Source organism: Ruditapes philippinarum, unplaced genomic scaffold (assembly GCF_026571515.1).
Source record: "Ruditapes philippinarum isolate M1 unplaced genomic scaffold, ASM2657151v2 ctg4502_1_1_1_1, whole genome shotgun sequence".
Classification (NCBI taxonomy): Eukaryota; Metazoa; Mollusca; class Bivalvia; order Venerida; family Veneridae; genus Ruditapes; species Ruditapes philippinarum.
In genome coordinates, this window is record NW_026861015.1 from 17467 (window position 1) to 43761 (window position 26295).

At 32.3% G+C, this 26295-nt stretch overlaps 1 protein-coding gene across 1 annotated transcript; it reads left to right on the forward strand.

Annotated features, from left to right (window-relative positions):
- The first annotated feature begins 1664 nt into the window (after nucleotides 1–1664).
- Nucleotides 1665–26295, forward strand: LOC132714220 (calponin homology domain-containing protein DDB_G0272472-like). The gene is made up of 15 exons (XM_060697025.1): nucleotides 1665–1728; nucleotides 5020–5607; nucleotides 6550–6615; nucleotides 6940–7311; nucleotides 7638–7778; nucleotides 8190–8308; nucleotides 11383–11514; nucleotides 12530–12685; nucleotides 15602–15733; nucleotides 16751–16906; nucleotides 19816–19947; nucleotides 21606–21761; nucleotides 23668–23799; nucleotides 25975–26130; nucleotides 26254–26295. The coding sequence occupies exons 1-15, from the start codon at nucleotides 1665–1667 to the stop codon at nucleotides 26293–26295; spliced, it is 2544 nt and encodes an 847-aa protein (XP_060553008.1).

Here is a 26295-nt window from a genome sequence, read left to right on the forward strand (position 1 = left end):
GCATAATGCAAGTTCAAATGTCATAAAGCAAGATGAAATCAAGCATTATGCAAGTTCCAATGTCCTCAAGCAAGATAGAATAAGTGCATTAATTATGTTCCATATTTTTTCTCCACACTTAGACTTTTATTATAAATTGTTAAATTCTAAAGGCTTACATCTAAATGTAAGAACTGTTTATTTTCTTAGACACGCAAAACATGTCAACAGACCCATCAGAGACGAGGAATTTCTGTCGGTTCATTGTTGCCTTCATTAAGATTGGAAGGAAAACATTGCTTAAATTGTTATACTCCAAGAAACCGAAAAATGAGCTAAAGCAATTTATAGAGTCAAAGGATACTGACCTGAAGAAATACCTTTCCAATCGGAAGCGCAAAAAACTTAAGGATCTATTAGCGAATAATCCAGACGACCTCGATATTTCATTTATATTGGCACTCATAACTTCACTGTTTGAATTTAAAGGTATTATGAAAAATGACCTTAATAGATTAAGGCGCATAAGAAACGCTATCGCACATTCACCAAATGCAACATTGAATGACGAGAAATACAACGAAATGTTCGAGACACTACACATAATAATTTGCAGAATCACTGAAGAAGTTGACAAAGATAATGTAGATTCAGTAGCTAGAGAGATTGAGCAGTGCAAGCAGGGGGAACCAGACTTTTCCCTGGCTAATAAATATAAGGCAATGCTACAGGGATGGCGCGATGGCGGGGTATGACTAGCACTTATAAATTTTATAAAATCAGTGACAAAAACTGAAAAAAATGGATTTAAAAGTTTTTCATATCATAATTTAGGTTATACAATCATAACGATTTTTTATCCGATGTCAACTATTTGAATTTTATACAGATAATCATAAATTATTTCTTTTCTTTATTACATATAGTAATAGGAATTATTTTTCATAAGGTATTTGCTTAAGCTGCCTTTTGTTGCCTTTGCACTGACAGACAAAAATAATGAAATCATTAATTCTTATTAAACACTTCCTAATCTTGGCAAAATAAAAACCAAATATATGTACTATATTATCTTTTTGCCGACGAAACCAGCCTGTATTTGATGGATGATCATCCAGTTTCTGTGGCTGAAATTCTCCAGTCTGGCATAAACAAGATTTCATTATGGGCTGAAAAATGGCTAGTAAAGTTAAATCCTTCCGGATTTGAAACAATGTTACATGTAAATCAATTAAACAATTCCAACCACTTTTGTACATGCAAAACAAGACAATATCTTGGGTGACATCTCACAAACACCAAGGCTTACACTTTTAAGATGTTGGTTCCTTGCATATTTGATATAATTATAATGTCAATGGGGAGGGCTTAAAAACATAAAAACATCAAGCTTAAATTTATATTGCACCTTGCTCGTAATCATTCAGAAATAATCAACCTGGGGGTGGTTGTCTTGAATAAGTTTCGTATCTTAAATTTGTGACCAATCTTACGAGATTGCTACGATATAACTTAAATGTCCTTACTTCATTGTCTGGTAGGACACCTTAACGATCTCATTTCTCAAGGGTAATTTACGACATCGTATTAGCATAGCAAAAGTGACTCTGTGTAGTTCAAACAAAGTCCGCTTTTCATAATAATATATATATTTTTTGCATCATAGTTGAAATTGGTTTAGAAAAATGGTCAAGAAAAAGGAAGAAAAGTTCAACACAATTAAACTTGAGGTACTTGCAAGAGAGGAGAGTGAGAGCCAATCACTTCTTGTCATCAATTTTTTTTTCTGGCATGATCACAAATTGAAAGAAAACAAGAAAAACGGGTGCAGATAACAGCAAAAGTGAATTCTGTTTCGTACTGATCCACAGAAGTAAGAAAGAAGTAGAGTGACTGGTCTACCGCTATTTGTGCCAAGGGAGCTAATATAAAACAAAGGCAACAAAGGACTGGTGGCGGGAGCAGAGACATTTCCTCGTTAAGTTCTTTATATGAAATTTTTCTACATATAATTGGTGTTACAGCTTTAGAGGCTATCGTTGGTAGACGAGACTCGGCCGTTAATTCAGAAAGGAGCGGAATGTAAATTTCAAACAACACTTCGCCATTTACCAACTTCCTAGCTGAATTGGACGATGATAGTGACAGTTCCGTTCATATTGTAGATGTTGGGGATCCTGTAAAATGTTCAACCCCAAAACCATTCAATCTAACAGAACATACTCATACGCCTTCGATGAACACCAACCGTGGTAAAAAAAATCTGCACGTAGGACATTGACAGAGGGTGCACATAACGACGGCATATATTTGGAGGGAGAGAAATTGGTAATAAAGAGGCAACGTCTTACGTTTGAGCAGAGTAGACTCGTCATTGAACGGGGGCGTTAAGGTGTTGAAACAGATATTTTAGCATCGTTATCTGACCTTCTTTTACGCCTACGGGGCACACTCAAAAGCTGACCGAAGAAGAGGAATCAACATTTTAGATAAACCTGTAATGTTAGTACCTTTATGTTTAAATACTGTCAGTACATGTAGTTATAAAATTTTCTCACTTTCACATGTGATATATGATATTATCATGAAAAAAAACAACCAAGCAATTTGTTAGTAAATGACTAACAAGTGAACAAAATAGCAATGTTTAAATGTTTGCACTGACACTCGGGAAACGGACGCACGTAAAATAGACTCTGGACATTCAACAGCTGCGCAAAACTAACGAAAAACGAACAAATTTCTTTTAATTTAATGCCTAAAAAGTGGGAAAAATGCCAATTGTCAACTTTATTGCAACGTAGCGCGGGAAACAGTTGCACGTAAAGAAGATGACGTCACACGTTCAACGTTCAACACTACACAAAAAAGGAATAAAAGATTACAGCCAAAATTGCGGCGAAATCTGTACCGTTTTAACAAGATAAATAATAACATTTGAATCGAGAAAATATGCCCTGAAAAACAAAACACTCCTATTAGTTAATAGGAAATTTACAAACTTACGTAATCATGAAAATTAAAACGATCACCAAAAATAGTTCGGCATATCTTTACCAGTCCCAGTGTAATATATTGTGGGTGAAATGGATAGCAAACGATTTCCTGCTCCTCAAAGTTTATTAACCATATAGATTTTCCTCTTTTACTATTACCTACTTTAAGATTTAACTATTTACTTTCACAAATCATGAAGATCTTATACTTGATACAGTTATTAACACGACAATTATTTTGACTTAAAATATTGAATATTAATATATTTAGTCCTTGTTCGAACTCCTTTCAGTTATAAACTTCTACTTAATGTCACTTTTCGTTTTGAAGGTCGTTAATTTGACTTAGTTACGGCCCTTTTTGTGTCGCCTTAAAAGGCGACATATAGGGGTTACTTTTGTCGGCGGCGTCGGCGGCGGCGTCCGTGTCGGCGTCGTTGTCGGCGTCGTTGTCGGCGTCGGCGTCCCCTAAAGCTTGTCCGGAGCATAACTCAGTCACTATAAGTCTGATTGACTTCAAACTTGGTATGCATGCTTCTTTCAATAACCCGAAGTGCAGTGCACAAGGACCAGTACTCTGCAGTTCTTAATTTTTGAGTTATTGCCCTTTGTTAATTTTCGTACTTTAATTTTGTCCGGGCCATTTCTCTTCAACTATAAAAGCTATGGACTCGAAACTTCATAGGATGATAGATCTCATTAAGAAGAAGTGCAGTGCACAAGAACCGGTACTCTGCATTTCCTAATTTTTGAGTTATTGCCCTTTGTTAATTTTCATACTTTATTTTTGTCCGGGCCGTTTCTCCCAATGTTTAAAAGCCATGGACTTAAAACTTCATAGGATGATAGATCTCATTAAGAAGAAGTGCAGTGCACAAGAACCAGTACTCTGCATTTCCTAATTTTTGAGTTATTGCCCTTTGTTAATTTTCATACTTTATTTTTGTCCGGGCCATTTCTCCCAATGTATAAAAGTCATGGACATAAAACTTCATAGGATGATAGATCTCGTTAAGAAGAAGTGCAGTGCACAAGAACCGGTACTCTGCATTTCTTAATTTTTGAGTTATTGCCCTTTGTTTATTTTCATACTTTAATTTTGTCCTGGCTATTTCTCCTCAAGTATGAAAGCTATGGACATGAAACTTCATAGGATGATAGATCTCATTAAGAAAAAATGCAGAGTACAAGAACCGTTACTCTGCACTTCTTATTTGTGAGTTATCACCCTTTATTAATTTTCATACTTTATTTTTGTCCAGGCTTTTTCTCATAAGTTATAAAAGATATGGACTTGAAACTTCATAGAATGATAGATCTTATTGATAAGAAAGGCAGTGCACAGAAGCTGCTTCTCTTCACTTATTATATTTTGAGTTATTGCCCTTTGTTAGTTTTCATATTTCATTTTTGTCCTGGCCATTTCTCCTAAACTATATTGTTCAGAAGGCGACACATCCGACTCGCGGAGTTCTAGTTCCATATTCTACATACTTTCTCAACTAGTATTAATGATTATCTTTTCTACTTTGTCAAATTGTCAAAAATTGTCAAAAACCCATCTTAAAATTGTTGGGAAAATGCCTTTATAACCATTTTATGCTTTTAAATCTGAATTTTCATCATTGTTTTGTTCTTTTTATTGTTGAATGTAGATTTGTTTGTGCAACATGTTTGAAAATAAATATGTTTAAACTTATTTAGATAAGCAAAAATATCCATTATATATATATATTACAGGTTGAATTAACCTTGAAGTACAAAAATGGTAAGTTGTGAAAGTATGATACTTATAACGGCACCTTTGAAATCGCAAACATAAATGTATATTCAAAGTATGAATTAATTAGACAAGTGGGTGTGATATTTTGATTAGTTGCATAGTTGCTGTCGAGTAAAGTTGTAATATCAGAGGCTTTCTGGAGAAGGCCATTGTTGCAAATAATTTGTGGGGAAAACAAATTGATGAGTTAATAAACATACTTAATTTCTATTTTTGTGTGTGTCTTTTTTTCTTATATTTATTCATTTTTGTTTTGTTTAGATCTCAAATTGTTCTTCGGTGATGGAAATAAAAAGTACATCCGTTATTGTAAGCTCTTGGTAGATGCTGCACCAATGGTCTTAAAAGAATTTCTGCTTGACCGCTTAAAGAGTCAAAGTCAAAAAGTCCCGGAATTCCTTATGCAATACAAAGTTCTTTTGATGGATAAATTAAATATCCAGGGTGCCTTTTTACAACTGTTTAGAATGCAAGAAGACGGTACAGCTGATGCAAACCCGGACATAGATTCCTGGGACATGTGTGTCGTAGCAGAAATACTTTTGATTGTGTTTGGAAGTAGCTTGAATAGAAAAGTGCGACGATATATTGAGAATTTAAAGAAAGCAAAAGAATCATATGCGGCTGTCGCCATTGAGGCATCGAATAGAGAGAAATTAGATTATTGTTGTGAGGATTTAGTTCATAATTTAAGATCACTAGCGGGAGTTATCAATGAGGATGTTGAAGATGAAGTCGAGCACCTTATTGATATATATCGCAGCGATATATATTCTGATATTGATCTAACAGATTTATTGGAAAAGCTGAAAGGTCTTGAAATTATCAGTATTGCAGAGAAGTATAAAGGTAACAACTTAAATTGAAATATTCATACTTATTTGTTTTTTAATTTAAGTCATCGAGTCAAATATTACCTAGAATCGTAATAACCTGTTGACTCAACAATATCTAACGTGTTAACTGTATTTCTGTTTTTATCAGAAAAATGATTTATGATTCATTATTAAAAAATAATAAGATAAGGACAAGCTTGATGTAATGAAATAAAAAGTCGATTTAGAATCAGTCGTAGTTGCACAATACGTTTGTTTTCACTTCCCTAATGGGTCAGCTGTCAGGGCTTTTACTGCTTACTAACATTCTAGCCGTACATACTTTGCCATATACACTGTAAATGTATAAGCCAGCCGAACAGAAAGTTAACAATTACAAAAAATAAGAGATGTTAAAGTCAAAAATGCATGTATAAATTAAAGTGTTCTTTGTTTTTTTTTTTCAAAAATATTCACAAGCTACTTTACAAAATATGTTTTATTTACGTTCATTTTCAGTCGTTATAGTTATAAAGTTACTCGTATTTAAAAGGTTTAAAAGAAATGGTTGTTAGATTAAAAACCTGATTCGCCAGCAAAGGTCATTTTAAAAATGTTAAAGCTGCCAAATTCTTTGCAAGAAATTATTAACCAAGTAAATTTGTGGTAAAATAAACAATTCGAAATAATTTTGCCAACGCCAGAAAAAAACAAACGTTCAAAATTTTCTGACAAATATAGCGACGATACTATTGTGCATTTTTTGAAACAGATAATGGATTTGTTAAGATAGAAGAATACTTATAGCCTTTTTATAACAACAAATACATTCAAGCTGCCAAATGCATAAACTAAGACGAAATTGCCTTTTTCAATTGATGTTATCATTAACACATTGATAGGTAAAATGATTTTAATCAAAACAGGTTATGAGAACTAACTTGCTTTTCATTGACATTTTACTCTATGCTTACAGCAAGTGTCGATGATCTTATAGAAAAGCTCGAGGAAGATGACTCTCAGGAAAACTTACAATATATTGGTAAGAGTTAATAACGATGAAATTTATATAAGCTGCCTGCTTTTCATTGCTTAAGTTGTAAATTAAGTAAGAACTCTTATTAAAAGCATCATTTCATTTGAATCTCTATCCTGCTAGAGCAGAAAGTTATAAGCCCTGGTCACCAGTGAAGAACAAGGCTATCCTACACGTCCATAGCGCAGGCTTTCTATCGTTACATTCTCATCTTCTTACCGCTTCTCCAACTAGATAATTTCCATTAAAAGAATATAAGATAAACAAGTCGATCTCAGACATGAGTTACTATTAGTAAATGACCATTAAAAATGCTTGATTTTCTTTTAGTTGAATTGAAAGTCCACATTATATGCGACAAATACTATAAGAGTATGGCAGAGCAAACGATAATAGATCACTTCGACTCCTCAAGGTCAGATGAAGAAAACAAAATTCAGGCTCTCAATGAAATAAAGAAGACCATAAATGGATTTCCAGGGACATCTGTTATAGGTGCAAGAAAGGAGAGCGTTGTTTTAACAATTCGATGTCAATCGAATCAAATTCTTCTTCAAATTATTAACTATATTCACGGGAAAGAATTTCAAGAACATTTGAAAAACTTCAAGGCAGAACTTGAAGACATTTTCGACGACTTCTTTTGCGTGATGGGCTACTTAACTCTGGAAACTCTGGAACGTCTGCTAGATCCACTCTCCGGTAATATCATGTACATTTCCATCTATATCGATTATATTATAATGACACTCACAGCCGCAGTCGCCCGGTAATTCATTTCTGTATATCTAGTTTATCTTGTCCCATTGGTTTAACTGTAACTCTTTGGGGTCTAATAACGCTCTAATCAGTAGAAGCGACATAAGAGATCGTGCATTTGCCATCGTTTCTATGAACATGTTCATTAAATCTCGGGGAAATCACCGTTAACAGATCTTTTATGTGTGTATATGAGCCATTCCCTTCATTCATGACTTCCAGTATAATTCAACCAAAGAACATGAATATGTTGTATTGTATACCTTCAGGACAGTTAAAGAAGCCGTCTGAAGATGGAGTCGTTTTGTCATTAGCAAGCACTTCACAGGAAGGTATGACACAAGTATTACAATTCTTAGGGAGTGAACATGCTGCAAATTGTTTCAACAGGGTGTCAGAGGGTCTTACTCGTCAGTATAATGCAAATATAAAATTGAAGATTACTGTCAACTGTAGCGAAATTCATGACGTTTAAATGTGATACGGGTAAGGAGAAGAAATAACCGAAAACCAAATAAAATCAAAGTTTTGAGTACAGTAGAGCAGAGCCATGTGAAGCTTTATTTCCGATAAAAATGTTGAATTACATTTAACAATGACCTTATCTACACTCGTTTGACAATAAGAATTATAATTCACATAAGGGCATTTGTTTTGTACAGTCAAACCAGTAAGTTATAGCTAGACATTATTAATATCATATACATGTCAAGGAAATTGTCAGTGAAATTCCATCAGAAAGTTGTCTCGTCATTCGCTAACAGATAAGAAAAACAACTGTATAACAAAAACCAGAAATATTTTGTTGCTTTCTTGTCTAGGCAGCAATCTAAAACGACATAGAGACGAAGATTTGAATATTGAGTTACAAACAGAGAGAAAACGTGTACAAGAAATCGATAAACACCGAAGAGAGAATCCTGATTTAAGAAGAACTAAAGTAAGACTTTATTTTAATTTCATTACGTCTGCTCATTTTCAATAAATCCTAATAAAAAAATTATAATTAGTATGGGAGAAACGTGGCGATTAACATATTATATATCAGAATGTCATGACTACATTTGCCTAGATTTATATATTTGCGATTTAAAAATATTGCCAGACAGAGATGAAAAATGATTTCGATCTAATGAATTTTGAAAAAATTGTTGGAGGGACATTGTAATGTGGTCACGTTTTAATTAAAAGATTAATAAATTGGACAATGTACAGCTACCTAAGCCTTGCAATCGACTTTACCTTAGTTTTCATCACAAAACTGAAAATTTCATTGCACTGTAAAAGGTTTGAGGAAATTAAATTCGTCGATTTAATCAAATAATTCCTAACTTTTCTTTGTCTTCCTTTGTTCGGTCCACTTTTTTGTCGCCATGATTAACTCCTTGGTAACCACCAGTATTCATCTCTTAATTAGTTTTTTCTCTGTACGCTCAAAAGAAATCGATGTTTATTGTTATGCACCTGGTTGTCTGTTTGTCCGTCGACCGTCCGTTCGTCTGTTAGCAGTTTTTCGTGTCCGGTGGAAGAAAATTGAAACTACTGGGCAGAAGTGTTTACCATAATCAGACAATGTGCAGAGCGAAGATTTTGCTTTTCTCAGGTCATAGTCAAGGTCACACAAGGTCATTGGTATCAATATCAAACTTTTGTGTTCGTTCTATATTTTTTGAACTGGTAGAAAGAAATTCAATCTTTTTGACAGAAATACTTCTTATTTTTAGACGGCTCAATCACATTTGAAAACAATGTAAATATTTTATTTTGAACCAAGCTGTTTGAAATATTTTTTTAGCCAAAAGTGAGTTAAGCACAATGTTACATGTAAGAAAATGTGGGTCAACATTAACTTTATGGTAGAAAAATCACTCAAAATGTGTCTCCTTGTGAAAGAAAACACACGCAAATTTTACAAATAATATGCTCTGCTGAGGCAATATCGTACTCCTCAGTGTATTGTATTGTGGTGTCAAAAGGAACTATTTAGTGAGTAAATGGCCCCGAATCATGTAACTTGCTCACAATAATACGATCTGAATAATATGACCTCAATAGAAGAAATATTTGACAATATTCACATACAGACTGATGACCAAAGACGTAACTTAATGGGGCGTCCGTGGACGAGTGGTTAAGGTCGTTAAATTCAAATTTCTTGCCTCTCACCGCTGTGGATTCGAATCCCAACAGAGACTTCAGAGTGAGGAAGCTATCCAGCTCGCTTACGGAACGTCGTTTGTTCTACTCAGGTGTCCGTTCGTGTCTGAAATAATGCACGGAAGGACACATGAGGTATTCCTCCAACAGTAAAACTGGAACTTCGCTATATGACCTATACTGTGTCGGTGTGACGTGAGACCCAAACAAACAACAAAAATAACCGTATTAAATCAAATGCAAGAACGTTTCATAAAACTAAGAAAGGTTAATAAAATATAAAACTAAGCCAGGTTTATTATCATACTTACACACAATACTTATTCTAATCAGTCTAAAACATTTGTAACGTTTTATACGAGTTCCTTCAATCAATACAGTGTTTAAGGTAATATTCATTTGGCATGTACATGAACTATCTTTTGCAACAATAGCTCTGTTGGCACTCAGTATCTCATAATGAAAACGTATTTTGTATCAAAGTGAAAATAATACTTTGTTTATATTTTGTTACCATGACTGCATGTTCAGCGCTTCTTCCTTCATTTGTTAATGTAAAACATATAACATGTTCTAAAACCTTTTTTCAAATAGTATTTAACACATTTCTAAAGAATTAAAATATATATTTATTGACTTTTGAGGCCTAATATGTGCTTTCGCCTATTGGTCACTTCCACTGTGTGAACGTTTTTAATGAATCATTGTTCATATGACAACCTTTATTCAGTTTTTATCAGAATCATTCAGGAGATACCAGAGCAAGTTAGGTTTATGGTTCTTAAACAATGCACTTCCTCTCTGTCTTACACATTATGTGAAATCATAATATAGTTTTCTTTGATGTTTTTTTCAAGTTATAAAATAATATTATACACGTTGATTTGTTTTCAAAAACGCGTAAGATATACATGTTTTGATAAGTGATGTGTAATAAATTTTGATTATAAAGGGTATAAAATAATATCCTTGAAATATTTATATTTATTAAATATAATTATATTGTTCCAATACTCTAACGGTCGATTCTCGAAAGAGTTGTAACAGAGATTGTCTCTAGTGATATTGAGCGTATTTGAATAATCATATCATTATTTTGCTATTTAAGTACAGTTTATCTGCTCAGCATCGATTTTTTTAATGCGTACCAGATGTGAACCGCATGTTCAATAATTTCCCAAGTGGAATAATCACATGTAAAATACTGTAAGCGAGATCATCTTTTATGTAAAACAGAAGTGTTATTTTCTTATTACGTTTAATAACAAACAATTTTGTTTACGGTTTCTTGCATATGATATAGCAAAGAACTGATACGTTTGGTAAATTGTAATTTTAACACATAACCTGCATTGCTTTTAAAAATAAAAATGCTTAAAGACATATTTCGTAGGAATTTTGTTTATCGTATGAGAAAATCATACATGAAAACTGTATTCAAATAATATATAAAACCATTCAAAAACGTAAGAAAATAACCATTTTGTTTCACAATATACAATATAGGTTGTACTAACAGTATTTCACCTGTAATTAATCCCCTTCGAAATTATTGAACATGTTGTCCATAATTGGTACAAATAATTAGGTTGTTACAAAACTAGAACCACACTATATTTCGAAGGGAACTGTATCTGCTACGTTGTACTTACACTGCCTTTGAAATGACTTTTCCTTTTTTATAAACGATAGCCCTTAATTAAAAAATAGTATTTATTTAAGTGGTTAATTGAGGCAAATGTACTTAATACTTTGTCAATCTTCTTTGCACCACAATAATTTATTCAAATTATGATGATGTACATATTTGACATGCCTAAATGGCATATGACCTTTAAATACATGCTGTGTTTTCAGGAACAGGAACTGAGGCGAAGGTCTGAACAAGATTTTAGAAACACCACTGCCGGTCTTGAGCCTAACGTACAAACGCTTGAAAGAAGAAATATGACTCTTGAAACACAACTACAAGAAGCGGTAAATTATCAGGTACTTGTCTAGCAATAACATGTTTCATTTATTATACATACATGTGTAGTTTGGGTAAACTAAATAAATAAAACAATGTATTATCTAGTGGTTAGTGTATTTGTAATACCGAGTGGTAAAGATATCAGTATTACTAGTGGTAACGGTATATGATTTATCTTGTGGTAATGGTATATGTATTAACCAGTGGGAACGGTATATGTATTATAAAGTGGTAAGAGTAAATAGTGGTAAGGGTAAATTTCAAGTGGAAATAATATGTGTATTATCTAGAGATAGAAATATGTATATTATCTAGTGGTAAGTGTTTATGTTTTACTTATTTAAAAGAATATTTTTATTATGTAATGGTTAGTGTGTGTGTATAATCTAGTGGAAGGAATATGTGTATTATCCAGTGGTAAGGGTTTATGTATTATCTAGTGGCAAGAGTATTTATATTGTATATTGTGGTAAATGTATATGTATTATCAAGTGGTAAGGGTATATGTATTATCTAGTGGTAAGAATATGTGTATTATCAAGTGGTAAGGGTTTATGTATTATCTAGTGGCAAGAGTATTTAAATTGTATATTGTGGTAAATGTATATGAATTATCAAGTGGTAACGGTATATGCATTTCCTAATGTTAAGGGTAAATGTATTATGTAATGGAAATATTATGTATATTATCTACTGGTCAGAGTATATGTATTATCTAGTAGTTAGAATATATGTATTATCCAGTGGTAAGGATAAATGTATCTCAACCAAGCGGTTAAAAACAAACAAACTTAAATTTGGTTTAAATAAAAAATAATAGAATGCTGGATTTTACTTTCTAAATATAGTGCACTGCTTTTAAAAAGATATCAGAAACAAAATATCAGAAATAAATAAATAAATCTCATGTTTACAAGATAATGATATACACGTGGTGCATTTCTTTGCAATTGGTTTGTTGTGGAAAAACCTGTAATGGTTTTATTATGAATGAGTACCATTCATTTAAAACTGCCTTCGTTTTTTATTTAGAGACATAGAGCTGAGTCAGATGCTGAAAGAATTCATACCTTAAGGGAAGAGATAGCAACGTCAAGGCGGGAACTTGAGCAGGAAAAAGTTAATAGAAGAATTGATTGTCAACGGCTTCAAAATGAGTTGACAGTAAGAGAGAAAAGTCTAAGGGAAGTAAGTCAGAAATACAGGTGCAATAATCTTTTCTTGGTTGTTTTTATGGTCTCTCAAGATTTATCTTTAATATTTCTTTAGCAGATTACATGAGATTAACTTTTTATCATAATAAAATACAGAAAAGTCAAATCCCTAAAGAACGCTTGAACGACAAAAAATGAAATTGTGCAAGCCCGATTAGCTTGAGCATGATGTGTTCATACGGCGGATAATAAGGAGCCTTCAATGTGACACTTTCGTGTTTTACTTGAGAAATAAGTTCATGGGCGCCGCCATTTTGGTGTTCTTGTACTCTCGCGAGACAGCCGAAACCGAGATTATGACATATAACCACTAACAGTAGATGTACACGCTGGTACAACAGAACTATATCTTGATGAACAACTTATTATCCCTCGCCGAAGGGCAGCGGGGGATATAAAAATAGTCTCCGTCCGTCCGTCCGTCCGTCCGACATTGTTGTCGGAAGCATATCTCTAAAAGTATTTGACGTATCAACTTGAAACTTCATAGGGGGAAATATCTCATTGAGGAGGAATGCAGTGCACAAGAATGATTACTGTACCCTGCATAATTTTTGAGTTATTGCCCTTTGTTATTTTTCAAACTTATTTTTTGTCCAGAGCATAACTCAAAAAGTTTATAAGATATCAACATGAAACGTCACAGTTAAACAAATTTCACTCAGGAGGTGTGCAGTGCATAAGAATGATAATTCTACCCTTCATAATTTTTGAGTAATTGTCCTTTGTTATTTTTTATACTTAATTTTTCACTTGAGTGGAGCATAACTCAAAAAGTCTTCGAGATGTCAACATGAAACGTCAAAGGTGGATAGATCTTATTGAGGAGGAATGATGTACATAAGAATGATAACTCTTCCCATTTCAATTTTTGAGTTATTGCACTTTGTCAGTTTTCATACTTTTTGTCTGAAGCTTATCTCAAAAGTGTTCGAGGTATCAAGTTGAAACTTCATAGGTGGAAAGATCTCATTTAGGAGGAATGCAGCACACACGAATGATAACTCTACCATGCATAATTTTTCAGTTATTTTCCCTTTGTTATTTTTCATGCTAAAGTTTTGTCCAGAGCATAACTTAAAAGCCTTTTAGATATCAACTTGAAACTTCAAAGGTGGATAGGTCTCATTGAGGAGGAGTGCAGCAAATAAGAATGATAACCTACCCTGCATTATTTTTCAGTTATTGCCCTATGCTTTTTCTCATGCTTAATTTTTGTTTAGAGCATAACTATAAAAGCCTTTGAGATATCAACTTGAAACTTCATAGGTGGATATATCTCATTGAGGAGGAGTGCAGCAAATAAGAATGATAACCTACCCTGCATTATTTTTCAGTTATTGCCCTTTATTATTTTCAGCCATCAGTATTCACAAAGGTTTCAAATCTGTAATCACTTCAGCCATCAGTTTTCATTACCAAAAGATCTCTTAAAATTGAATTATTCTGCTCTACTACATATACATTCTTTCAATGAGCAAACACATTCGGCGAGGGATGGCCATGTTGACATGGCTCTTGTTATTCTTATTACGTACATTATATTCACATACATGCATATATTGAAATGAGTTTACAAAAAGGAATTCCTTACAAAAATGCGTTGCCTCCAAAGTATAAATTAGAAGTATTATATGTAGATACCGACATTAAAATGATCGCATGTTTTGGACATATTATGGATGCTTTGTAAAATTGAATCTTTTCACCTATAATGGATGGTTGTTAACTTGAAAAAAATACCAGTATCTCAAATTCAAGTTTTTCTTTATATATTACAATCAAAAAAGTTTATGAAAACATTGTATTTAACTGAAATGCTTTAATTGATTAATTAAATACGCCTAAACATTTATTAACATTTCCCCGATGGTCAAGCTTGCCAATGATCCCTGACCACTTGATTTAGGCTAAGACTGCTTATTTTTCAAATTTAATTCATTTGGTCAAATTAATTTGATAGTCTTATTAAAATGACTGGGAAACTAATCCAATCGATGTTAAATCCTTTTATTTTGAACTTATTTCGCCAGGCAAGCTGTCCTTTGTATGTCGGGTTCGCAAACTTTTTGATAAACGATAGCCCTTAATTAAAAAATAGTATTTACTGAAGTGGTTAATTGAGGCAAATGTACTTAATACTTTGTCAATCTTCTTTGCACCACAATAATTTATTCAAATTATGATGATGTACATATTTGACATGCCTAAATGGCATATGACCTTTGTAAAATACTGTAAGCGAGATAATCTTTTATGTAAAACAGATTGAAGTGTTATTTATTTATTACGTTTAATAACAAACAATTTTGTTTACGGTTTCTTGCATATAATATAGCAAAGAACTGATACGTTTTGGTAAATTGTAATTTTAACACATAACCTGCATTGCTTTAAAAAAAAAAGCTTAAAGACATATTTCGTAGGAATTTCGTTTATCGTATGAGAAAATCATACATGAAAACTGTATTAAAATAATATACAAAACCATTCAAAAACGTAAGAAAATAACCATTTTGTTTCACAATATACAATATAGGTTGTACTAACAGTATTTCACCTGTAATTAATCCCCTTCGAAATTATTGAACATGTTGTCCATATTTGGTACAAATAATTAGGTTGTTACAAAACTAGAACCACTCTATATTTCGAAGGGAACTTTATCTGCTACGTTGTACTTACACTGCCTTTGAAATGACTTTTCCTTTTTTATAAACGATAGCCCTTAATTAAAAAATAGTATTTATTTAAGTGGTTAATTGAGGCAAATGTACTTAATACTTTGTCAATCTTCTTTGCACCACAATAATTTATTCAAATTATGATGATGTACATATTTGACATGCCTAAATGGCATATGACCTTTAAATACATGCTGTGTTTTCAGGAACAGGAACTGAGGCGAAGGTCTGAACAAGATTTTAGAAACACCACTGCCGGTCTTGAGCCTAACGTACAAACGCTTGAAAGAAGAAATATGACTCTTGAAACACAACTACAAGAAGCGGTAAATTATCAGGTACTTGTCTAGCAATAACATGTTTCATTTATTATACATACATGTGTAGTTTGGGTAAACTAAATAAATAAAACAATGTATTATCTAGTGGTTAGTGTATTTGTAATACCGAGTGGTAAAGATATCAGTATTACTAGTGGTAACGGTATATGATTTATCTTGTGGTAATGGTATATGTATTAACTAGTGGGAACGGTATATGTATTATAAAGTGGTAAGAGTAAATAGTGGTAAGGGTAAATTTCAAGTGGAAATAATATGTGTATTATCTAGAGATAGAAATATGTATATTATCTAGTGGTAAGTGTTATTGTTTTACTTATTGGAAAGAATATTTTTATTATGTAATGGTTAGTGTGTGTGTGTATAATCTAGTGGAAGGACTATGTGTATTATCCAGTGGTAAGGGTTTATGTATTATCTAGTGGCAAGAGTATTTATATTGTATATTGTGGTAAATGTATATGTATTATCAAGTGGTAAGGGTATATGTATTATCTAGTGGTAAGAATATGTGTATTATCAAGTGGTAAGGGTTTATGTATTATCTAGTGGCAAGAGTATTTAAATTGTATATTGTGGTAAATGTATATGAATTATCAAGTGGTAACGGTATATGCATTTCCTAATGTTAAGGGTAAATGTATTATGTAATGGAAATATTATGTATATTATCTACTGGTCAGAGTATATGTATTATCTAGTAGTTAGAATATATGTATTATCCAGTGGTAAGGATAAATGTATCTCAACCAAGCGGTTAAAAACAAACAAACTTAAATTTGGTTTAAATAAAAAATAATAGAATGCTGGATTTTACTTTCTAAATATAGTGCACTGCTTTTAAAAAGATATCAGAAACAAAATATCAGAAATAAATAAATAAATCTCATGTTTACAAGATAATGATATACACGTGGTGCATTTCTTTGCAATTGGTTTGTTGTGGAAAAACCTGAAACGGTTTAATTATGAATGAGTACCATTCATTTAAAACTGCCTTCGTTTTTTATTTAGAGACATAGGGCTGAGTCAGATGCTGAAAGAATTCATACTTTAAGGGAAGAGATAGCAACGTCAAGGCGGGAACTTGAGCAGGAAAAAGTTAATAGAAGAATTGATTGTCAACGGCTTCAAAATGAGTTGACAGTAAGAGAGAAAAGTCTAAGGGAAGTAAGTCAGAAATACAGGTGCAATAATCTTTTCTTGGTTGTTTTTATGGTCTCTCAAGATTTATCTTTAATATTTCTTTAGCAGATTACATGAGATTAACTTTTTATCATAATAAAATACAGAAAAGTCAAATCCCTAAAGAACGCTTGAACGACAAAAAATGCAATAGTGCAAGCCCAATTAGCTTGAGCATGATGTGTTCATACGGCGGATAATAAGGAGCCTTCAATGTGACACTTTCGTGTTTTACTTGAGAAATAAGTTCATGGGCGCCGCCATTTTGGTGTTCTTTTACTCTCGGGAGACAGACGAGACCGAGATTATGACATATAACTCCCACTAACAGTAGATGTACACGCTGGTACAACTGAACTATATCTTGATGAACAACTAATTATCCCTCGCCGAAGGGCAGCGGGGGATATAAAAATAGTCTCCGTCCGTCCGTCCGACATTGTTGTCGGAAGCATATCTCTAAAAGTATTTGACGTATCAACTTGAAACTTCATAGGGGGAAATATCTCATTGAGGAGGAATGCAGTGCACAAGAATGATTACTGTACCCTGCATAATTTTTGAGTTATTGCCCTTTGTTATTTTTCAAACTTAATTTTTGTCCAGAGCATAACTCAAAAAGTTTATAAGATATCAACATGAAACGTCACAGTTGAATAAATTTCACTCAGGATGTGTGCAGTGCATAAGAATGATAAGTCTACCCTTCATAATTTTTGAGTAATTGTCCTTTGTTATTTTTTATACTTAATTTTTCACTTGAGTGGAGCATAACTCAAAAAGTCTTCGAGATGTCAACATGAAACGTCAAAGGTGGATAGATCTTATTGAGGAGGAATGATGTACATAAGAATGATAACTCTTCCCATTACAATTTTTGAGTTATTGCACTTTGTCAGTTTTCATACTTTTTGTCTGGAGCTTATCTCAAACGTGTTCGAGGTATCAAGTTGAAACTTCATAGGTGGAAAGATCTCATTTAGGAGAAATGCAGGACACAAGAATGATAACTCTACCATGCATATTTTTTCAGTTATTTTCCCTTTGTTATTTTTCATGCTAAAGTTTTGTCCAGAGCATAACTTAAAAGCCTTTTAGATATCAACTTGAAACTTCAAAGGTGGATAGGTCTCATTGAGGAGGAGTGCAGCAAATAAGAATGATAACCTATCTTGCATTATTTTTCAGTTATTGCCCTATGCTTTTTCTCATGCTTAATTTTTGTTTAGAGCATATCTATAAAAGCCTTTGAGATATCAACTTGAAACTTCATAGGTGGATATATCTCATTGAGGAGGAGTGCAGCAAATAAGAATGATAACCTACCCTGCATTATTTTTCAGTTATTGCCCTTTATTATTTTCAGCCATCAGTATTCACAAAGGTTTCAAATCTGTAATCACTTCAGCCATCTGTTTTCATTATTAAAAGATCTCTTTAAATTGAATTATTCTGCTCTACTACATATACATTCTTTCAATGAGCAAACACATTCGGCGAGGGATGGCCATGTTGACATGGCTCTTGTTATTCTTATTACGTACATTATATTCACATACATGCATATATTAAAATGAGTTTACAAAAAGGAATTCCTTACAACAATGCGTTGCCTCCAAAGTATAAATTAGAAGTATTATATGTAGATACCGACATTAAAATGATCGCATGTTTTGGACATATTATGGATGCTTTGTAAAATTGAATCTTTTCACCTATAATGGATGGTTGTTAACTTGAAAAAAATACCAGTATCTCAAATTCAAGTTTTTCTTTATATATTTACAATCAAAAAAGTTTATGAAAACATTGTATTTAACTGAAATGCTTTAATTGATTAATTAAATACGCCTAAACATTTATTAACATTTCCCCGATGGTCAAGCTTGCCAATGATCCCTGACCACTTGATTTAGGCTAAGACTGCTTATTTTTTCAAATTTAATTCATTTGGTCAATTTAATTTGATAGTCTTATTAAAATGACTGAGAAACTAATCCAATTGATGTTAAATCCTTTTATTTTGAACTTATTTCGCCAGGCAAGCTGTCCTTTGTATGTCGGGTTCGCACACTTTTTGAAAAACGATAGCCCTTAATTAAAAAATAGTATTTACTGAAGTGGTTAATTGAGGCAAATGTACTTAATACTTTGTCAATCTTCTTTGCACCACAATAATTTATTCAAATTATGATGATGTACATATTTGACATGCCTAAATGGCATATGACCTTTGTAAAATACTGTAAGCGAGATAATCTTTTATGTAAAACAGAAGTGTTATTTTCTTATTACGTTTAATAACAAACAATTTTGTTTACGGTTTCTTGCATATGATATAGCAAAGAACTGATACGTTTTGGTAAATTGTAATTTTAACACATAACCTGCATTGCTTTTAAAAAAAATGCTTAAAGACATATTTCGTAGGAATTTTGTTTATCGTATGAGAAAATCATACATGAAAACTGTATTAAAATAATATACAAAACCATTCAAAAACGTAAGAAAATAACCATTTTGTTTCACAATATACAAAATAGGTTGTACTAACAGTATTTCACCTGTAATTAATCCCCTTCGAAATTATTGAACATGTTGTCCATATTTGGTACACATAATAAGGTTGTTACAAAACTAAAACCACTCTATATTTTGAAGGGAACTTTATCTGCTACGTTGTACTTACACTGCCTTTGTAATGGCTTTTCCTTTTTAATAAACGATAGCCCTTAATTAAAAAATAGTATTTAATTAAGTGGTTAATTGAGGCAAATGTACTTAATACTTTGTCAATCATCTTCTCACCACACTAATTTATTCAAATTATGATGATGTACATATTTGACAAGCCTAAATGGCATATGACCTTTAAAAACATTCTTTGTTTTCAGGAACAGGAACTGAGGCGAAGGTCTGAACAAGATTTTAGAAACACCATTGCCGGGCTTGAGTCCAACGTACAGACGCTTGAGAGAAGAATTATGACTCTTGAAACACACATACAAGAAGCGGGAAGTAGTCAGGTACTTGTCTAGCAATAACATGTTTCATTTATTAAACATACATGTGTAGTTTGGGTATACTAAATAACTAAAACAATGTATTATCTAGTGGTTAGTGTATTTGTAATACCGAGTGGTAAAGATATTTGTATTATCTAGTGGTAACGGTATGTGAATTATCTAGTGGTAATGGTATATGTATTAACTAGTGGTAACGGGATATGTATTATAAAGTGGTAAGAGTATATAGTGGTAAAGGTAAACGTATTATCAAGTGGTAGTAATCTGTGTATTATCTAGAGGTAAGAATAATATCTAGTGGTAAGAGAAATGTGTATTATCTAGTGGTCAGAATATTTTTATAATCAAGTTGTAGGGGTATATCACAATATGTATTATCAAGTGGTAAGTGTGTGTGTATTATCTAGTGGTAAGAATATGTTTTTATTTAGTGGTAGGAATATGTGTATTATCGAGTGGTAATGGTATATGTAGTATCTAGTGGTAAGAATATGTATATCATCTAGTGGTAAGGGTATATGTTGTATCTAGTGGTAAGAATATGTATATCATCTAGTAGTATGGGTATATGTATTATCTAGTGGTAAGGGTATTTATATTATTTAGTGGTAAGTGCATGTGTATTATCTAGTAATAGGAATATGTTTATTATCTAGTGGTAGGTGCATGTGTATTATCTAGTTGTTAGAATATGTGTATTATCAAGTGGTAAGGGTTTATGTATTATCTAGTGGCAAGAGTATTTATATTGTATATTGTGGTAAATATATATGTATTATCTAGTGGTAACGGTATATGCATTTCCTGATGATAAGGGTAAATGTATGATGTAGTGGAAAGAAAATGTATATTATCTACTGGTCAGGGTATATGTATTATCTAGTAGTAAGAATATGTGTATTATCCAGTGGTAAGGATAAATGTCTCTAAGCCAAGCGGTTGTTGGTTTGATTGTTATAACTTTGTTTTACATATGTTTGGTAAAGTTATGTCGAGGACTGCGTTTCCATTTTTTAACTAATAAGCTTAGATAGAATAAACATATACATTCTATAAATAATTTATTGACACAAAGTATTTTTGTTTCTTTTTTCAAAAACAAAATAAAACAAAAAAAGGAACAATAAAAACAAACAAACTTAAAATTTGGTTTAAATAAAAATAATAGAATGCTAATTTTAGTGGATACATTTTGTTACTATCAAACGTGAAATGGTCATGGTCACAAAACTAAAGAATTGGTATGGAGTAATGTTACGAAATCAGATTCGTTATAGCATAAGATTTCATTGAACAGGCAGATAATATTTCGCTGCAAAGATCAGAATAATATGTATATTTTTAAAAAGTGCACACAAGCGTGAAAGCAATTGTTTAAGTCTATCGTATACCAATGAACACTGAGTGTTAGAATTATACGTAGCACATAACCACCAACTGGATGATCCATACGTATTTTACTTTCTAAATATAGTGCACTGCTTTTAAAAAGATATCAGAAACAAAATATCAGAATGAAATGAATAAATCTCATGTTTACAAGATAATGATATACACGTGGTGCATTTCTTTGCAATTGGTTTGTTGTGGAAAAAGCTGTAACAGTTTTATTATGAATAAGTACCATTCATTTAAAACTGCCTTCGTTTTTTATTTAGAGACATAGAGCTGAGTCAGATGCTGAAAGAATTCATACCTTAAGGGAAGAGATAGCAACGTCAAGGCGGGAACTTGAGCAGGAAAAAGTTAATAGAAGAATTGATTGTCAACGGCTTCAAAATGAGTTGACAGTAAGAGAGAAAAGTCTAAGGGAAGTAAGTCAGAAACACGGGTGCAATAACCTTTTCTTGGTTGTTTTTTATGGTCTCTCAAGATTTATCTTTAATATTTCTTTAGCAGATTACATGAAATTAACTTTTTATCATAATAAAATACAGAAAAGACAAATCCCTAAGGAACGCTTGAACGACAAAAAATGCAATTGTGCAAGCCCGATTAGCTTGAGCATGATGTGTTCATACGGCGGATAATAGGGAGCCTTCAATATGACACTTTTGTGTTTTCCTTGAGACATAAGTTCATGGGCGCCGCCATTTTGGTGTTCTTTTACTCTCGCGAGACAGACGAGACCCAGATAATGACATATAACTCCCACTAACAGTAGATGTACACGCTGGTACAACTGAACTATATCTTGATGAACAACTAATTATCCCTTGCCGAAAGGCAGCGGGGGATATAGAAATAGTCTCCGTCCGTCCGTCCGTCCGTCCTTCCGTCCGACATTGTTGTCCGGAGCATATCTCAAAAAGTATTTCACGTATCAATATGAAACTTCATAGTAGGGAAGATCTCATTGAGGAGGAGTGCAGTGCATAAGAATGATTACTGTACCCTGCATAATTTTTGAGTTATTGCCCTTTGTTATTTTTCAAACTTAATTTTTGTCTAGAGCATAACTCAAAAGTTTATAAGATATCAACATGAAGCTTCATAGTTGGATAGATCTCGCTCAGGAGATGTGCAGTGCACAAGAATGATAACTCCACCCTTTATAATTTTTGAGTTATTGATTTTGTTATTTTTCACTTGAGTAGAGAATAAATCAAAAAGTCTTTGAGAACATGAAACGTCAAAGGTGGATAGATCTTATTGAGGAGGAATGATGTACACAAGAATGATAACTATTCCCATTACAATTTTTTAGTTAATGTCCTTTGTCATTTTTCATACTTTTTGTCTGGAGCTTATCTCAAAAGTATTCGAGGTATCAAGTTGAAACTTCATAGGTGGAAAGATCTCATTTAGGAGGAATGCAGCACACATTAATGATAACTCTACCATGCATAATTTTTCAGTTATTTTCCTTTGTTATTTTTCATGCTTATTTTTTGTCCAGAGCATAACTAAAAAGCCTTTTAGATATCAACTTGAAACTTCAAAGGTGGATAGGTCTCATTGAGGAGGAGTGCAGCAAATAAGAATGATAACCTACCCTGCATTATTTTTCAGTTATCGCCCTTTGCTTTTTCTCATGCTTAATTTTTGTTTAGAGCATAACTATAAAAGCCTTTGAGATATCAACTTGAAACTTCATAGGTGGATAGATCTCATTGAGGAGGAGTGCAGCAAATAAGAAATGATAACCTATTCTGCATTATTTTTCAGTTATTGCCCTTTATTATTTTCAGCCATCAGTATTCACAAAGGTTTCAAATCTGTAATCACTTCAGCCATCAGTTTTCATTACCAAAAGATCTCTTAAAATTGAATTATTCTGCTCTACTACATATACATTCTTTCAATGTGCAAACACAATTGGCGAGGGATGGCCATGTTGACATGACTCTTGTTATTCTTATTACGTACATTTTATTCACATACATGCATATATTGAAATGAGTTTACAAAAAGGAATTCCTTACAAAAATGCGTTGCCTCCAAAGTATAAATTAGAAGTATAATATGTAATAAATCCTTTTATTTTGAACTTATTTCGCCAGGCAAGATGTCCTTTGTATGTCGGGTTCGCACACTTTTTAATAAACGATAGCCCTTAATTAAAGAAGTTTAATTGAGTTTAATATTAAATTGAGGCAAATGTACCTAATACTTTTGTCAATCTTCTTCGCACCACAATAATTTATTCAAATTATGATGATGTACATATTTGACAAGCCTAAATGGCATATGACCTTTAAATACATGTTTTGTTTTCAGGAACAGGAACTGAGGCGAAGGTCAAAACAAGATTTTAGAAACACCATTGCCGGTCTTGAGTCCAACGTACAAACGCTTGAAAGAAGAATTATGACTCTTAAAACACACAAACAAGAAGCGGGAAATAATCAGGTACTTGTCTAGTAATTATAACATGTTTCGTTCATTAAACATACATGTGTAATTCGGGTATACTTAATAACTAAAACAATGTATTATCTAGTGGTTAGTGTATTTGTAATACCTAGTGGTAAAGATATTTGTATTATCTAGTGGTAACGGTATATGATTTATGTAGTGGAAATGGTATATGTATTAACTAGTGGTAACGGTATATGAAATATATAGTGGTAAGAGTAAATAGTGGTAAGGGTAAATGTATTATCAAGTGGTAATAATATGTGTATTATCTAGAGGTAAGAATATTATCAAGTGGTAAGGGTATATGTATTATCCTGTAGTAAGGGTATATGTATTATCTAGTGGTAAGGGTAAATGTATTGTATAATGGTAAAGGAATATGTATTATCCAGTGGTAAGAATATTTTTTATTATCTAATGGTTAGTGTATGTGTCTTATCTAGTGGTAAGAATATGTATATCATCTAGTGGTATGGGTATATGTATTATTTAGTGGTAGGACAATGTGTATTATCGAGTGTTAAGGGTATATGTATTATCCCGTGGTAAGAATAGAATATGTATACTATCTAGTAGTAAGTGCATGTGTATTATGTAATGGTAAGAATATGTGTATTATCGAGTTGTAAGTGTATGTGCTTTAACTAGTGGCAAGAAAATGTGTATTATCTAGTAGTTAGGGTATATGTATGATCTACTTGTTAGAATATGTGTATTATCTAGTGATAAGGATGTGTGTATTATCTAGTGGTAAGAGCATGTGTATTATATAGTGGTAAGAGCATGTGTATTATCTAGTGGTTAGAATATGTGTATTATCTAGTGGTTAGAATATGTGTATTATCTAGTGGTTGGAATATGTGTATAATCAAGTTGTAAGTGTATGTGCATTATCTAGTGGCAAGAATATGTGTATTATCTAGTAGTTAGGGTATATGTATGATCTACTTGTTAGAATATGTGTATTATCTAGTGGTAAGGATGTGTGTATTATCTAGTGGTAAGAGCATGTGTATTATCTAGTGGTTAGAATATGTGTATTATCGAGTTGTTAGTATATGTGTTATATCTAGTGGCAAGAAAATGTGTATTATCTAGTTGTATGTATGATCTAGTTGTTAGAATATGTGTATTATCTAATGGTAAGGGTATGTGTATTATCTAGTAGTAAGAATATGTATATTATCTAGTGGTTAAAGTTTGTGTATTATCCAGTGGTAAAGGTTTATGTATTATCTAGTGGCAAGAGTATTTATATTGTATATTGTGGTAAATGTATATGTATTATCTAGTGGTAACGGTACATGTATATGCAATTCCTAATGATAAGGGTAAATGTATTATGTAGTGGAAAGAAAATGTATATTATCTACTGGTCAGGGTATATGTATTATCTAGAAGTAAGAATATATGTATTATCCAGTGGTCTCTCAACCAAGTGGTTGTTGGTTTGATTGTTATAACTTTGTTTTACATATATGTTTGGCAAAGTTATGTCGAGGACTGCGTTTTCATTTTTTAACTAATAAGCTTAGATAGAATAAACATATACATTCTATAAGTAATTAATTGACACAAAAATATTGTTGTTTCTTTTTTTAAAAACAAATCAAAACAAGAAAAGAACAATAAAAACAAACAAACTTAAATTTGGTTTAAATAAAAAATATAGAATGCTAATTCTAGTAGATACATATTGTTACTATCAAACGTGAAATGGTCATGGTCTTAAAGCTAAAGAATTGGTATGGAGTAATGATACCAAATCAGATTCGTTATAGCATAAGATTTCATTGAACGGGCAGATGACATTTCGCTGAAAAGATCAGAATAATATGTATTTTTAAAAAAAAATGCACACAAGCGTTAAAACAATTGTTTAAGTCTATCGTATACCAGTGACCACAGAGTGTTAGAATTATACGTAGCACATAACCACCAACTGGATGATCCATACGTATTTTACTTTCTAAATATAGTGCACTGCTTTTAAAAAGCTATCAGAAACAAAATATCAGAATGAAATATATAAATCTCATGTTTACAAGATAATGATATACACGAGGTGCATTTCTTTGCAATTGGTTTGTTGTGGAAAAGGCTGTAACGGTTGTTTTTTTATGTAGAAATACCATTCATTTAAAACTGCTTTCGTGTTTTATTTAGAGACAGAGAGCTGAGTCAGATGCTGAAAGAATTCATACCTTAAGGGAAGAGATAGCAACGACAAGGCGGGAACTTGAGCAGGAAAAGATTAATAGAAGAATTGATTGTCAACGGCTTCAAAATGAGTTGACAGTAAGAGAGAAAAGTCTAAGGGAAGTAAGTCAGAAGTACTGGTGCAATAACCTTTTTTTGGTTGTTTTTTATGGTCTCTCAAGATTTATCTTTAATATTTCTTTAGCAAATTACATGAAATTAACTTTTTATCATAATACAATACAGAAAAGTCGAATCCTTAAAGAACGCTTGAACGACAACAAATGA

What these genes read in the sequence shown, in the direction of transcription:
- LOC132714220 (XM_060697025.1), top strand. Translation starts at nt 1,665, where the DNA reads ATGGTCAAGAAAAAGGAAGAAAAGTTCAACACAATTAAACTTGAGGTA. An exon ending in AAGAAGCGGGAAGTAGTCAG is followed by an intron (nt 19,948 to 21,605) that starts GTACTTGTCTAG and finishes TTTTTTATTTAG; the next exon opens with AGACATAGAGCTGAGTCAGA. An exon ending in AAGAAGCGGGAAATAATCAG is followed by an intron (nt 23,800 to 25,974) that starts GTACTTGTCTAG and finishes TGTTTTATTTAG; the next exon opens with AGACAGAGAGCTGAGTCAGA.